This window comes from Podarcis raffonei, chromosome 5, assembly GCF_027172205.1.
Source record: "Podarcis raffonei isolate rPodRaf1 chromosome 5, rPodRaf1.pri, whole genome shotgun sequence".
Lineage (NCBI taxonomy): Eukaryota > Metazoa > Chordata > Lepidosauria > Squamata > Lacertidae > Podarcis > Podarcis raffonei.
Genome location: NC_070606.1, coordinates 66309994 through 66326359, shown reverse-complemented (window position 1 = coordinate 66326359; position 16366 = coordinate 66309994). Strand labels below are relative to the sequence as shown.

The 16366-nt window shown below is 41.5% G+C and overlaps 1 protein-coding gene across 1 annotated transcript; it reads left to right on the top strand.

Moving 5' to 3' along the window:
* Nucleotides 1–17: 17 nt before the first annotated feature.
* SEPTIN2 (septin 2) lies at nucleotides 18–16064 on the top strand. Its single transcript, XM_053389926.1, has 13 exons — nucleotides 18–304; nucleotides 1994–2021; nucleotides 5105–5228; nucleotides 6084–6170; nucleotides 7688–7811; nucleotides 8694–8828; nucleotides 8964–9081; nucleotides 10251–10352; nucleotides 10651–10796; nucleotides 11737–11820; nucleotides 11954–12011; nucleotides 13039–13151; nucleotides 14441–16064. Exons 2-12 carry the CDS (start codon nucleotides 2013–2015, stop codon nucleotides 13141–13143), a joined length of 1092 nt encoding a protein of 363 aa, XP_053245901.1. The 5' UTR covers nucleotides 18–304; nucleotides 1994–2012; the 3' UTR covers nucleotides 13144–13151; nucleotides 14441–16064.
* Nucleotides 16065–16366: the final 302 nt, after the last annotated feature.

Genomic DNA, 16366 nt, shown 5'->3' with positions numbered 1-16366 from the left:
TATAGCAACTGGGGGAGGCGGGGCTGAGCGAGCCAGTATTGGCTGAGTCGCGCACGCGCCTTTGTTACTACCCACCCCCATGCTTTTGTCGCGTGCGAAGGCTGGGCCGCGGGGCGGGGCCGCTTTTCGCGAAGAGGCTTGTCTTTGCCTCACGCTGCGGATGGAGACGGGTTAAGGACACAGGCCGCGGGAGGGGGTGGGAAGGCGCCAGCGCGCATGCGCCGCGGAACTCCGTGAAGCGGTTGGGCGGGTTCGAAGATTTGCGGCGGCGGTTTAGCAAGCGAGGACGGGGCGCGGCTGCCAGGTGAGGCGTTGCCCGTGAGGAGGTTCTCTCTGGGGCTGGGCAACCGCGGGGGATGGTGGCCACGGGCTCTTTCCCTCGGCGCGCGCCCGCGTGCGTTCGTGTGGCCCGCTGGGAGCCGCTGCCTGTCTCTCTGTGAGGCGAGGGGGGAAACCTCGCTTTTCAGGCGAGAAAGACCCCGCCCCCCCCCGCCATCCCTTGCTCTGGTTTCAGCCCCTTCGCTGCCTCCCGGGCGGCATTTTCGCCACGAAATGCGGGGCAGCGGATGGGAATAGGAAACAGCGGGCTGGAAGGAAATGGGGAAAGGGGTGTGTGGGGAGGAAAAGGGTTCCGACTGACGCTGCCAAAAAGGCAGATATCTGGTTCAGCAAGTTTAGCTGACTGCAAAACGTGACTTATCCACGAAAACGCATCGGGGAAGGGGGCCCTCAAAAACACTTGAGATCACTGTATTGTGGGGGGGGGGTGTAGACTAGACTAGATGGCCCTCCGGCGCCCCTTCCCACGCTGCGATTCTATGAGGCAGTCAAACACGGGATGGCGAGGGAGGAAAATCGCTTGTGAATTGAGAAGGGCTCATAGCTCCGGTGGGTGTTTCTCCTCCAAAAGAGGCGGGCGGGAGGCGCCTTGCCCTCGAAAGTGGAGGATTTCAAAAATGCCATTGCGGAGAAGAACAGCACAGCTGTGTTCGCTCTATATAGCGACAGATTTCCGGTTGGAGGTTGGGGATGTGTCGTGTGTGCTGATAGAGCAGGAGTGACGTGCTGGGTGGGCCTTCTAGGGGGCAGTTTGCAGAGGATGTGCGATTCTCGCTTACGGAGTGGGAGTCATGATTACGTTCTCCCGACTCCTGCATCTATCTGGATAACTTCCTCAGCGCTTATGCTGCAAAGTTGAGTTACGAGCGAAATGAAAATTTCCCCCCAACAATAGTTCTCTACTTGTGCATGTATAAGGTATAGGGGCAAAACCTTTGTAGGTTGAGGACATGCTGGGTGGAAAGCTCTCAGGGGGCCCACATTCCAGTCGTGGGCGGGTTCAGCTCCATACATAATTCTGATGTCCACAGAGAGCTATTTCCTATTGAAACAGGCATATGCAGTATTTAATTATTAGGAATTCCACTCGGATTTCACACTCCTATTCTGCAGGATATTATGGATTTTGGTGCTTAAGTCACAACTTCAAAATGTGTTCCCAGAATTACACTCAAGCATGTAGATATGACATTATTAAATTACTAACTTTTCCCTTTTGATTATTTTCTTTTATTATAAAAGATGTCAGTTTGGCTGTTGCTAATAATTTACCCATTCATATATGTTTGGTATTTATGTTACTTCCAGCATTTATCATATCATGACCTAGTGGTTACTATCTAGCTAGTCAATTCTTGATAGATGATCTTTTGTGGAGGTTAAAAGAGAGAACACACTACCTTCTCAGTTAAGGTTTTTATTTCCCCCCAGAACTGTTTTAGTACATGGTCATGTACTAACCACATGGTTGACATCTCTTCAGTTTTTGCCATTTTACCAAAGTCTCTTTCACTTGCTCCTTTTCACAGAAATTTAATAAGATTTTATCAATTTTAAACAACAATTTTCTGTGGGGTTTTTTTTTCAAATTTTGTATAATCTCTCAAACGCCTGTTTTTAAATATCTCAGATTAAAACTGATCTCTCCCCCCAGATTCTTCACCTCTATAAACATGTCCAAGGTAAGATGTGCCTTTGCTCATAACTATTTTGATGGTTTGTTCTTTGAATAAACATTTATATGATACTGGTGTGCTAAATTAACTAATGAAGGAATATAATCACATTGGTTTTATGCTCTCTAAAAAAATCTCCATGTTAATCCATGTTAGGTGATGGATTGGATGGATTTTTTAAAACTACGTCTACCTCTATGAAAATAAGAAGAGTCATGTTTTCTCCCGCAGTCTTTTTACCATGTCACTATTTCTATTTATTATTTTATTAAAATATTATTTTTAATTATTATTTCCAATACTTATATGTCACTTTTCACCATAAATTGCATCAAAGCAGGTTACAGAACAATAAATAAAGCAGTGGATAAGTCAAATAATACGCTGCTTAAAAGTATAGAAACCACAGGTAAACAGAAAATAGGCCTAATAAAATTTACTTTAAAGCCTTTATCAAGCACCTGAATTTCAACAGGGAGGGTGCCTGTCTGATCTTAGCCAAGGTGAAGTTACGCAGAACTGATTGCACAGCTCCTGGTGGACATGAGCTGTGCATCTGAGCCATGGGGGGGTCAACAAACAAAACATCCCCCAAAGATCTCTGTGATCAAACTGAGATATAAAGAATCAGGCACTCCTTAAGGTATCTTAGACAAAAAACAGTGTATATTTGTACAATAACCTTTAACTTGGCCTGGTAATATTGGCAGTCAATGCAGGATTTTAAGCACTCAGGTTATGTGCTGACAGTAGTCTTTCCCCACCAAAAGTCTAGCTGCATAACTTTACACCTGGAGCATCCAGACCAAGCACAAAGGTAGCACCACGTAGACTGCATTTGCAATAATCAAGTCTTGAAGTTACCAGTGCATGAATCATCATGGCCAGGCTATCCCTATCCAATAATGACCATAGTTTGCATACCATCTGTAGCTGGTAAAAGGCTCTCCTAGGCACTGAGACTGCCTTATCCTCAAGTGAGAGAGATGGATTCAGCAGCATCCACAAACTACAAACCTGTTCTTTCAGTCTTGAGTGCAACCGCAGCTGGAGGAAGCAACTGGCCATTTTCCCAGACAGGGGAACCACTCACTCACAGTGACTCCAATGTCTGGGGTTCAGACTCAGTTTATGTTCAGCCTCTCCTAACTCTGATGTTATGGAGAAATAGAGCTACATGTCACCAGTGTAATGAATATGCTTTGCCCCAGAACTAGTAATAGCTGCTACTAACAGCAGCATATTGGCAACAAGATTGTGCCCTGAGGTACACAATAGCACAAGGATCATGGGACTGAGACGCAATCCCCCAGTGTTATTCTCTGAGCACAGTGGCGCTGTGGGTTAAACCACAGAGCCTAGGACTTGCTGATCAGAAGGTTGGCGGTTTGAATCCCCGCGACGGGGTGAGCTCCCATTGCTCGGTCCCTGCTCCTGCCAACCTAGCAGTTTGAAAGCACGTCAAATTGCAAGTAGATAAATAGGTACCACTCCAGCGGGAAGGGAAACAGCGTTTCCGTGCGCTGCTCTGGTTCGCCAGAAGCGGCTTAGTCATGCTGGCCACATGACCTGGAAGCTATACGCCGGCTCACTCAGCCAATAAAGCGAGATGAGCACCGCAACCCCAGAGTTGGTCACGACTGGACCAAATGGTCAGGGGTCCCTTTACCTTTACCTTTTACATGGGACTGAGACACAATCCCCCAGTGTTATTCTCTGGGCACAGCCCTACAGGTAGGAAAAGAACCACTAAAAAAGTTCCCCTAAAGCACGGGTGTCAAACACAAGGCCCGCGGGCCGAATCCGGCCCGCCAGACCTCGTCATGTGGCCCATGTAGCCGCCGCTGGCCCCCAGCCTTCACCTTTTATTCTCACTTTTTTTTTTTTTGGACACAAGAAAGCCGCCTCTTCAGCGCATGCGCGGCAGCCTACAAGCCAGAGAACGTCTGCCCTCTAGCGGCGCCGGCCGTTCTACACAGGAAACTTCCACTTTACATGCATTCAGGAAACCTCCACTTGTTTTTATATTGAGCGCATGCCATCCTGTGATGTGACAGATCCAACGGCTGCCTGAACAACCAGCCCTTTGAGGGTGACCAAACTGCTGATGCGGCCCCCCGATGAATTTGAGTTTGACACCCCTGCCCTAAAGCTATCTAGCAGAGCTAGTCCAGGAAGATACTGTAGCCAACAGTATCAAATACTGCTGAGAGCCCTAGAAGCAGGAACAGATGCACTCCCTCTGTCTTGTGTCTGGGCTAAACACTCCTCCCTCCTTTTTGGTTGAAAATCCTGGCTATGTCAGGGTTGGGAATCAGAGGCGTACCTAGGGGCTAGCAAAACCCACCCCTTGTCGGGAGCGCAGAAATCGGATATTGGATTATGGAGTGCATGACATACAGTGGTACCTCGGGTCACATACGCTTCAGGTTACATACGCTTCAGGTTACAGACTCTGCTAACCCAGAAATAGTGCTTCAGGTTAAGAACTTTGCTTCAGGATAAGAACAGAAATCGTGCAGCAGCGGCGCGGTGGCAGTGGGAGGCCCCATTAGCTAAAGTGGTGCTTCAGGTTAAGAACAGTTTGAGGTTAAGAACGGAGCTCTGGAACGAATTAAGTACTTAACCTGAGGTACCACTGTATATGTGTGTGTGACAATGTGATGCTGCTGTCATGGTGAGATCAAATGCAGGAAAAGCTTTCTGTCCTCTGCAGTAAAGTGATATTTCCGGGTGGGGGAGGGGAGGTGCCAACACAGCTCCTTACCAAGGGTGCAAGGGAGCATAGGTACACCTGTGTTGGGAATTCTGTCTTAAAACAAGCCAGAGTTTGTTAATGGCAAAGAGGGGCAAGGGAAAGGGTTTCAGTCCTGATACTTCTGTTGTAATAAATTGTGGTGTAAGAAGCCTGGAATGATTTTTTTGAGCCAGGCCAGACTCCACAATTAGAGTCAAGGGGAAGGAACAATCAAAGGAGGTATAGAGAGTAGAGTAGGTAGCTTTTCCATGAACAATTTTTCCACCTCAAAATAGCAGAATGTAATAGTATTTAAACTAATAATCTGTAATTTACATTCTTTTCTTTTCAGCAACAGCCTGCTGAAAAGTTTACAAATCCAGAAACTCCTGGTTATGTTGGATTTGCAAACCTTCCAAACCAGGTTCATCGGAAGTCTGTGAAAAAAGGCTTTGAGTTCACCCTTATGGTGGTTGGTAAGATCACTTTTTATTTTAATAAATTAAAGTAGAATTTAGTAATTATTCATAATTTTGTTCTTGAAGATCCTGTATAGACATTATATCTGAAGTAATCATTATTCACAAGAACTAGCAGGTATAAATCTGAACCTATTAAAGAATCTGTAACTCAGTTATAGAATAGCGGGCCAGCTTCTATTGCTGAAATCTTTTTTAAGGTTCTCCGATAGCAGGATTCGGAAATGCCTCTTGAGAAGTAAAATTAGGAAATCAGGAAAGTTGATCATGCAACTTCTGGGTAACCATGCTCTAGCACATGAAAGAATAAACGGTTAATGTGGGATTTCAGATAAAATTGTCCAAACACTTGTAAAGATTATTATAGGGATGCTAACCTGCAATACAAATTAGATCCGTGCCACCATCTGAAACAATGCTGCCTTCCATTCCAAGACCTTCCTTAATTAATTATTTAAAAGATTTATAGCCTGCCGCTCATTAAGAGTGTTAACAGGGCAGGATAACAAGATAACATTTCACAAAAAATTGCAGACATATTTTGCCATATGCAAATTAGTAATCTCTCTTGCAGGTGGTTTGGAGTTCCCAAAAATAAGTCTGGGAACACACACAAGTATTAAGATGTCTGATGGGCAGAATGTCAAGATGTGAAGCTTTCCCCATAACTGGGTTTCTCCCAGAAAGAGCTTGTTCCTACATGCAGGGAACACTGAAAATTAATTGTTCATTGACTGTTGCCAAGTTTGGAATGAAATAGGTAACAATGTACAATAGTGAAAGGTCCGACCTTCTGCTGATTCATTAATATGTAATACTTTCTTACGGTTTTATTTTCATATTAATTCATAGGTGAATCTGGCTTGGGAAAATCTACTCTAATAAACAGCCTGTTCTTAACAGATCTCTATCCAGAAAGAATAATCCCAGGAGCAGCTGGTAAATATGAAATTTTGGTGTCTTCTGTTTTTGAATCTTATTAAACAGTTAATTTGTGTAAGCCAGGGTTGAAAAGCGGTGGGGAGGGGGACTTCCAGTCATGGGTGCTTAATGTAGTTTTGTACCAGTTAAGTACCTTGTTTCTTACTCCATGTGGTCACAGAAATACACAAAGCTTTTTGCAGACTTCTGAGCAGTTGAAAACCATTTCATGAAAGCCACCTGGCTGGTTTGAACATAATACAGTGGTACCTCAGGTTACAGACACTTCAAGTTATAGACGCTGTTAACCCAGAAATAGTACCTTGGGTTAAGAACTTTGCTTCAGGATGAGAACAGAAATTGCGTGGTGGCGGGAGGCCCCATTAGCTAAAGTGGTACCTCAGGTTAAGAACAGTGTCAGGTTAAGAACGGACCTCCAGAACGAGTTAAGTTCTTAACCCGAGGTACCACTGTATTAAACTGTAGTTTAGCATGAATGAGACAAGGAGGTCCTGGGCTCATGTCCTCTTCCTTCCCTCCCTCTCTGGTGCAGCATCAAAGAGCGTAGAATTTTTCTTTCAGCGTAGTTTAAATTCAGCACAGTTTAGGGTTGAGGCATACACTAAATTGAATTTTATCTAAAACAACCCCAATCCCTTCTCAACCACTCTCAAGGGGATAGGGCATGAATCCAATGCTCACTGTGACTCATTCTCATAACCTTATGGTTAAGCTGGACATGTGAATAAGACCACTGTTTCTGACACAATAGTCTTAGATGAAGGCTCTTACTTTTTATAGTAAATCATTTATAGTTGTTTCCTTTCATCTTTCCCCTTTTTGATCTTTAAAAAATACTGACAAAGTTCAAAAGTTAGAATGCAATGCAGTATTCCTGGTGAGAGAGTTGTTCCCCATTTCCTAACTATTTTAGCCTTCATGATAGGCCTTGTTTCTTTTGCCCTTCCTTTGTATCTTGTAGTTTGAGTCTCTTGCTTTTGACACTTGCATGTATTTGCTCAACAGAAAACCTTGTTGGGCCCATAGCAAATTGTGATCAAGGCCATATAGATTGATCTGTTTTAGGGTGGGGGAGCAGATGTCTTTCCTTTTGTACCAGAAGGCCTTTAAACTTTTTAATTCTACAATATAACCAATACAGTGGAACCTCGTGTTACGTACCATCCTCCTTGCGAATGCTGCGGCTTATGAGCTCTGCTAACCCAGAAGTAGATGCATCTTGTTGCAAACTTTGCCCCGGGATGCGAGCAGAATTCGCGCGGCAGCAGTGGAAGGTGCCATTAGCGAAAGCACGCCTCATGTTAGGAGCAATTTTGGTTTACAAATGGACCTCCGGAACAGATTAAGTTCGTAACCGGAGGTACCACTGTGGTTAAAAATACAGATTATTTTGCTGTTTGTGGCTCAGCTGTAGTTTAGCTAGTTACTTAGTTACTGTTAATTATTGATCTTGCTTCAAAGGCTCTTGATCTTGCCTTCAGACATCCTGAGATCAAATTTTGTTTCCTTTCCAGAGAAAATTGAAAGGACTGTGCAGATTGAAGCTTCAACAGTTGAAATTGAGGAAAGGGGTGTAAAGCTCCGTCTAACTGTGGTAGATACACCAGGATACGGTGATGCCATCAATTGTCGAGATTGGTATGTTATATACTTGACCATAGGTCAAAAATATGTACTCAAAGTTGTTCTTGAATTCATTAATTGGCTTCTTGCCAACTTAATTTCCTTTGATATATTATTCCTGTATGTATTGGTTAGTGTATTTAGCATGGGTTTTTTCCCTCTAACCACTTTGTAATCAAATCTGGAAAATGCAGAATATGAATCTACTGACTGATTATATGTAATAGGCATGTTTGGGGCAGGCACTAAAAAACTTAATTGTGATCAGGACCTCCATTTTCTCCCACTCCACCAAGTCCTCTTTCAAAACCTGATTTCATTCTGTAAGTAATGTCTTGCAGCCTCATGGTGCAGCATGCTGTGTTGAGACAGCTTCTACTTCTGTTCTTTAGCATCTGTTGGCTGGAAATACTGTATTTTTGTTTGTGCTCATTGCCAATTCCATAGTTCAGTGTGCATCTCTTCATCACTCCCTAACTTTCTTGGACCTCTGTCATATAAGCATAGGATTGCATTTAAGGGTGTTCCTCGGCTGATGGTAAATCTTCCCTTCGTACAACAGAGCAGGAATCAATTGCCAGTGCCCCCCTGTTCTCCCCTCCCCACAAAAAATCCTCAGGAGGATATGTCAGCCCTCTTTCAACCTTACCATCAACTGAGCAATACATTTGGATACCACCCAAAGTCTTATATTTGGTGGATATAAATATTTTGTTTATATGTATACACACGGACATAGATGTGTACTTTTTTTTGGAGTGACTTTAAAGTACTGTTAATAGCTTCATTCCATTTTGATAACTGCTCTTTCTAAATAATTGCTTGATTTGGCATAAGCAAGTATTGCTCAGCATTGTAGAAAAGGGATGTTTACATAAGTGTGGTGTTTTATTTAAGTTTCAGGACCATTATATCCTATATTGATGAGCAGTTTGAGCGTTACCTTCATGATGAGAGTGGTTTGAACAGACGGCATATTGTAGACAATAGAGTTCACTGCTGCTTCTATTTCATTTCACCATTTGGTCATGGGTATGTATAGCAGTACTTGTAGATTTGTAGTAAAAAATCTTTTATACAGTGGCCTAATCTTTATGCATAATATTAGGCTTTTTATTTTTTAAAAATTATGTAAATAACTGAAAATTCTAACATTCTTATTTTTAGACTTAAGCCCTTGGATGTTGAGTTCATGAAAGCCATACACAACAAAGTGAATATTGTGCCTGTAATTGCAAAAGCCGATACTCTTACTCTGAAGGAGCGAGAAAGACTGAAGAAAAGAGTAAGTTTTGGCAAACTTTTCAGTTGTAGTTTTTCGTGTCATGTTGAATCTTACTCCAAGGAAAGCTTTAAATTTTAGTAGCTACTTGGATGTCATGGAGGGATGCAGTGAGGGGGAGCCCTATTGTACCTCTGCCCAGCTTTAGCAAGTGCAGTCTATGGGTGGACTGCCCCAAGTCTGTAGAGTTCAAGGAGGCTACAGTCTGGTGCATGAAATTACAAAATAATGGTAGGATAAGTCAAACATGCAAAGTCAAAGACATGACAGGGTCAGGCATGAGTAATCAGTTGAAGTCCAAAACATCATCCAGGGTCAGCGTCAGGAGGAATCAGGAGTCAGCAGCCAAGGAGATCTAGTTTAGGCAAGATAATTCAGGGAGCTAGAGATCTGTGCTGCTCCAGCAGCTAGGAAGCTCAAAGTAAGGGTTGTTACAGGCCAGCTGCTGGTCTTTAAGGGTATCCTTACTCCCAACTTGGGGTTTTACTTCCAAGTTACAAGGTGTCTTAGGGCTCTCAGAAACACACTTTATTGTGGGTCTGTGGCCTGGACTTGAATCTTTAGACACTTGAGCTCTTGAGGACAAAGATGGTTCAACCTCTCCCTCAGACTCTTCTAATGGCTCATCTGCTGGTTGAAATGACAAGAACACAAAGGGCATCTCTGGGGGATCCCCTGGAGATGGCTCTGGGGAGGGCTGTCGGGATCTCTAGGGCTAGAGACAGTCTTTGGTCAATGGGAGATCTAGTTTGTTCTCGGGGGAGTCATTGGGCCTTCTGGCGGTTCTCTCACTGTGAGAAGTGAGGTTACAGGGTACGAGGCAGAGGGCCTTCTTGATAGTGGCGCCCACCCTGTGGAACACCCTCCTGTCAGATGTCAAGGAAATAAACAACTCTCTGACTTTTAGAAGACGTCTGAAGGCAGCCCTGTTTAGGAAAGTTTTTAATGTTTGAAGTTTTATTCTATTTTTAATGTTCTGCTGAAAGCTGCCCAGAGTGGCTGGGAAAATCCAGCCAGATAGGTGGGGTATAAATAAAATTATTATTATTATTACTTATTGTCACACTCCAAGTCAGGGCTGGGCATAACAGCCTGCAGCCTTTGGAGCTTGGCCCATATACCTTTTTTGTTGTTGTTTAATTTTGTTTTGTTTTTTGTTTGTTTATGCTCAGATTCTAGATGAAATTGAAGAACATAGTATCAAGATATATCACTTGCCTGATGCTGAATCAGATGAGGATGAGGACTTTAAAGAACAGACCAGGCTTCTGAAGGTAAAGCCTGTATCAGTGGTGGAGAAACAGTGAGGCATTGAATGGATCAGATGCTGTATGTCCTCCTCTTTATAGACTGTTCCCAGTTGTCCTCAAGTTGTAAATGAAACACCTTCAGATAAGATTTGTCCTCTATTGCAGTTCAGCTACACAACTTATGCTCCTAAGCTCCCACGTCTAATAAAGTAATTGACCACTTCATTTGAATGCTTGAGATGGTGGTTATTGCTATGGAACTACTTGCATAGGAAAGTACCATATGGTTGTAACATACTTGTTTTATCCTGTTCAATTTCAGACCAGCATTCCATTTTGTGTAGTGGGTTCCAATCAGCTGATTGAGGCCAAAGGCAAAAAGGTTAGAGGTCGCCTCTATCCTTGGGGAGTTGTTGAAGTGGAGAACCCAGAGCATAATGACTTCTTAAAGCTAAGAACCATGCTAATGTAAGCATGTTACTTTACTTCATTACTTTATCCGTTGTTATTTCATCTTCCCCACATAAACATTCAACAAGAACTTTTAAGGAGGATTAGTATGTCTCCCTGATTATTAACAGGATTAAAATAATTTCAGGGGGCAGAAGTGTTCAGAATCATCACTCTCTTTAAATGCTATACCACATGGCAATTCTAGAAATAATCTTTCCAGAAATTTTGCTGTTAGATTTGATTTTTGGCTTGGGCCTTGCACAAGTTAGCTAATCTTGACAAATGATATAAAAGTTGAAAGTCACTATACTGCAGTGTCAAACAGCCATATAGGGAATGTGCTTTTTAAAGCATTAGCTGAATTTACATAAATTGGCTTTGGTTTGTTTTGCCCTATCCTTTCTCCTGACTGTTTAGAAATTGGACCACAAAAGAAAATGAGCTGAATATGTGTGCATAGGTTAATTGCATGGTTCATGTAAATGATATTGATGTTGTTGTCTTTAGCATGGTTATTTTGTCCAGAATGAACATTCACCAGTCAGATTTCTATAACTTTACATTGCATTACTTCTTCTAAAGTTAGTTTTCAAATGTGTAGTTTTCTGAGAAGGACTGGACAGGGCTGGGGGTATGACAGTTCCCAAGATTCTTTGGGTGATGCCATGTACTTTATAGGGTGGGTGCGATATTAGCTTTGCTAATTTGCATAAACTATGTTCAGAACTGTGTGTGAAAAGGTAGCCTTGGTGATCCATGGGTAAGACTTCTGCATCTTGTACAGGTCTGTTGTCCAGGGTGATTTTCCCCTACAGAATGTAAAACCGCAGTCCTCAGAGTCTCCCAGCCTTTCCTACTCCCCAACCTTTCCCTCACACTGCATATTTTTGCCAGAATTCCTTCACATCCATTGGTCACAAACTATATATAGCATTGTGCTTCTTTGTTTTTCCAGCACTCACATGCAGGATCTCCAGGAAGTTACACAAGACCTTCACTATGAAAATTTCCGTTCTGAAAGACTTAAAAAAGGTGGCAGGTTGGTACCTCTTCTTTGTTTCTGCAGTTCCATTGAATTGCATTGATGTGTGGTGGTGATACTTTTCTTTCAAAAAGATCTAATAAAAAGCTATTTCTCTGTCTAATTGTTCCTCTTCCTTCCCTGTATATAGGAAGGTTGAAGATGAAGAAGTTAACAAAGACCAAATCTTGCTGGAAAAGGAAGCTGAAGTAAGGATTTTATTTTTACTTAAAATACATCTAATATCTCACAACTGATGTTTTTCTTTTATTTCCGTGTTCTCTTGAGGGGACAAAGGCAGTCACACTTCCATTGAAGCCCAGATATATATTACCCATGCAAGACCTATCTGGTTCTCTGCCCCAGACATATCTTGCCAGAGGGTTGGGGAATGCTCTATCAGAAGAGAAGGTTACTGCCTCAAAGTCCAGTAAATCTTGTACTTTGTCCAGTGCTTACTATTCACTACATTTAGTGGTGAAACAAGCACAAAGAATCAATCTTAACTATGGTTTGTTGGAGAAAAAAACCTTCAGTTGATGAAACTAGCTTATTTCAGGTAACCACTGCTAAAATTAACTTCAGTTAAGGGTTCAAATGCCATGCTCAGCTGTAGTTAATATGGAGCACAAAAAGAATCTTCCAATCTCCCTTTGGCCAAGCCAGAGGTGAAGTGGGAGGAGAATTAGTCTGGAGTTCACTGCAGTTCATTCTCATTATTCTAAACCATGGCCTAGTGTTCTGTTTGAGCATAGCTATTCTGTCTAGCAATTTTCATTTTAGAATGTCCATAGCTAAAAACTGCAAGTTTCCCATCTTGCTCTTTTAATGCTAAATTAAATATTCATTTTATTTGTGCACTCTGTGCAGACACACACATTAGAAATTGTGATTCCAAAAAACATAAATGAAACCATAATTGCAGCCGCAAGCTTTCATTTGTACATTTCAAATTAACTAAGGCTGTGGTACTATGTACATTTAATTGTGATTAAACAGCACTGAGTTCAGCGGATTTTGATCATTTGGCTACTTGTTAAATGCATGCTTTTTATTTGTTGAGACTACTTTGAGTACCATACTTTGAGACTATGAGTACCATAGTCTGTTGTAATGAGGAAAGAAGAAGAAAGCAGTTTGTTATACTCACTTTTGCAAAACAACAACAACAACATCTGCAGAAGGGCCATATTTTCAGAATACAAACATGGTAAAGATTGTATCATTTTCTTCTAGCTCCGTCGGATGCAAGAGATGATTGCAAGAATGCAGGCACAGATGCAGATGCAGAGGCATGGTGGAGAAGGAGACAGTGATGGCATCCATGGGCACAAAGTTTAAATTATTTGGTAAGAAACATTTTAATAGAAAAGCCATTATCTGTAAAATGCTGCTATGCAAGAAAAGCAGGGTTGTGTGTCTTAAATACACATTTTGACTTCTGGATCAGTCTTTGTGTAGTACTTTCTACATGCTTGTGTTGGTGTGCATATGGCTATCCCTGCTCTAGACAAAGCCTATGTAGTGCCCTCCATATGTTGTTGAACTGCAGTTCCCATCATTCCTGATCATTGGCCATGCTGACTGAAGCTGGTGATGGTTACAGTCCAGCAGCACCTGGATAGTCCCCATGGGCTGCAGTGTCAGAAGGGTGGTAATTCTAAGTTAGCCTTGCAAATTTTGCAGGGCTGCACATGCCACTACCCATTTTCCTTCTCCTCAGCAGAATCGGGCCTTTAAGACCAGGAAGAGAGAAAACATGGAGTCACCTTAGTACTGCGCCTTCGTTTCCCCAACTTGGAAATGTTGTCAGAGCTGTGGAGCAGGGAGAAGCCTTTTCAGTCCCGGGGGCCTCATTCCTTTACAGGGAACTTCCTGGGGATTGTGTTCTAGTAGTAGGGAGAGACAGAGGTAAAAGAGGAGTTAGGCAATAGAAGTGACCCTCTTACCTTTGAACATGGGAATGTTTTACATTTAATAGAAGTGAAGAAAGTCTTTGGCTTTGAGGCAATAGAGATATGTTGTGCTGAATATGTAGTAATGGAACAACCCATGTTACTTTTCTTTTACAACACAGGGAGAAGGAGATTTAAACCCCTGTACTATAGACGAAATGGGGGCAATTTATTTTTCTACCTCCACTTAAGACACACAACTTCATGTATCTACTTAACAAGTCATCATGAAGCAACTGGAGGGTGAAAGAAGGAAGAAGAATCAAATAGTTAATCAAGGGAATTGAGGGGGGGGAGGTAGGACAAAAGCTAAAATAGAGTTGATAGCCACAGTTTTAGTCATATTAAAAAATTGGTTCACTCAAGCAGGAATAGTGAAAATGGTGGAAGAAACCTGCCTGACAGGAATTTACATGGTAAAAGAGTTTACATGTACTATAGCTTACAACTTTTTAGTAGAGAACTATAGTGGTGTCACTTCGATGGCATAAAGCACAGATATAACATACATTCCACTCTTACTTTTTAAAAGCAATACTTGTAGCAAGAGTCTGAGCATTGCTGCTCCATAGATTCATGGCTGAGAAGCTATTTCAAAATTCATATTTGCACTACAGCTCAATTTCAAAATGTAAAGGTAAATTAAATAACAGTTGTGCCTTTCAATATTTTCATTTTGGCAGATACCTTCATGAATTGGAGCCATTTGAGACTTATGACACAGTGACGTATTTTGTGAGGAGAGATGCTTATCCTGCTGTGACTTGTGGGAGGTCCATTCACATTCAATGTGCAACTGTATTGTCATTTCTGTAATGCCTCATTTGAAAACAACTTAAGACATAGTCAATATTTTAATGTTATGGTGTAACGTGATAGTTTTTTTAACTTTGGTTACTACTCTTTTACTGAGCTGATTTTACTACACTGGCTACAAAGATATATATACTTCCTAGCTAATATTTTTCATCTGAATATGGATTACTACCACTATTTTGGGTTTGTTTTTTGCACTGAAGGAATCAACTGATCATGATAACAATCCTGAGGTCCAAAGTCTACATATGAGCTTTGAATTTCCTCCACAGCCTTCCCTGATACCCTAGTGTGGCTAATGTGCATACAGTTTTAAGACTACTTTAAACCACCAGTATCATATGGTTTTTAATGCTCACATGAAAGATCAGTGCTGGGAGCTTTTGCTGGAGAAGACAGTGACTAAAGCCTTGAGTGAACTTTTGGTCCCTGGGATGCAGTTCTTTGCATGTAGCTGATCCAGTAACAATGTAAGTGACAAAATGGAATTCTTCAGTGCCATTTTTTATTATATTTAGTAGAATATAGAACTCTGTGCCTGTATCACTCCTGCACTGCCCTACCTTTCTAAGGTTTATAGTCATTTTTTCAAGTAACTACCGCACATTAACCTTTTGTGTTTTTATCTAAGAAAAACCAATATAGTTTTTAAAGGCATTGTGCAGTTTAGAAAGCAAATCTTATAATATTTCAGGGACTTTGCCTTTAAAAAGGTCAAATATTTTTAAAAGTAGCATGATAGACCAGTCTTGGGCACATACTCTGTAAGTTAAAGGACAGCCAGGATACCATAGTCAGGAGAATGGCTGCTGATGGTAGCCTCTTTATCTGCAGCCCCAAAATGTCCATGCATGGGCATTTGCACTGTGCTTGAAAACAAACACATCCTTTTAGTCTTCATCTTAAGGAACAACAGGAACTCTGGGGTGAATCTGTAGGTTGTGTGCTGACCTGCTCTTGGTTGCTTTCACACCCCTATTCTGATAATCTGATATGTTTCATGTCCTTACACTGTAATTTGACAGAGTGTTAAGGAGAACAGAGGAAAGCTACTGTTCTTGCATGGGTCTGCAAATAATGACAGATCAAGCTGAAGATGTACATACAGAGTAAGCCTAAAAACTTGCTGGTCCCAGCAAGTAGCAATAATTTTGATTATTAAAAGTAAAGCAGGGAAATACCCCATGTGAACTTGGTGGCTTATTTTGACAATTCTGCAGAAATAGATATTTGCAGTTAAAAAAATGAAGTGATCCTGCTTAATCGTTAAATTGCATTTCCCCTTTATCCTAGAGGTAAGATAAGAAAACATGCTTGTTCTTGAAGCAAGGCTTCATTTACTTGGTTTTTGGTAACGGTAACAAGATCTTACTCTCAGCTTAGCTTTTATTGCCATAAGTGAAGGAACATTCAAATTGAAAAATGTATGCAGGAGAGGTGCAAAAGGGAAAAATCTCATAGTATGCTACTGGCTTTCTTTAAAACATAAAACAGCCTGTTTTGGGCTCTATTTGACATACTGCTCAATTCAGCTATTGCTATTGCAGCATATATTGTTACTAAACAGTACACCCAGTGCCAAAAGGCTGAATGTGGATATTGTCATGTAATTCTGACACTATTTCTAATCATTCTATATAATTTCCCTTTAACTCTTATACGTTACCATGTTATCTAAACTGTTACTTAAAACTCCACATAAACAAGTTAAAATCCCAGATCATAATAATAGGATTTATTACAAATATAATTTGTAAGAAAGGTAAGAGAAATGTAGAAGCCTAGGGCTAAAC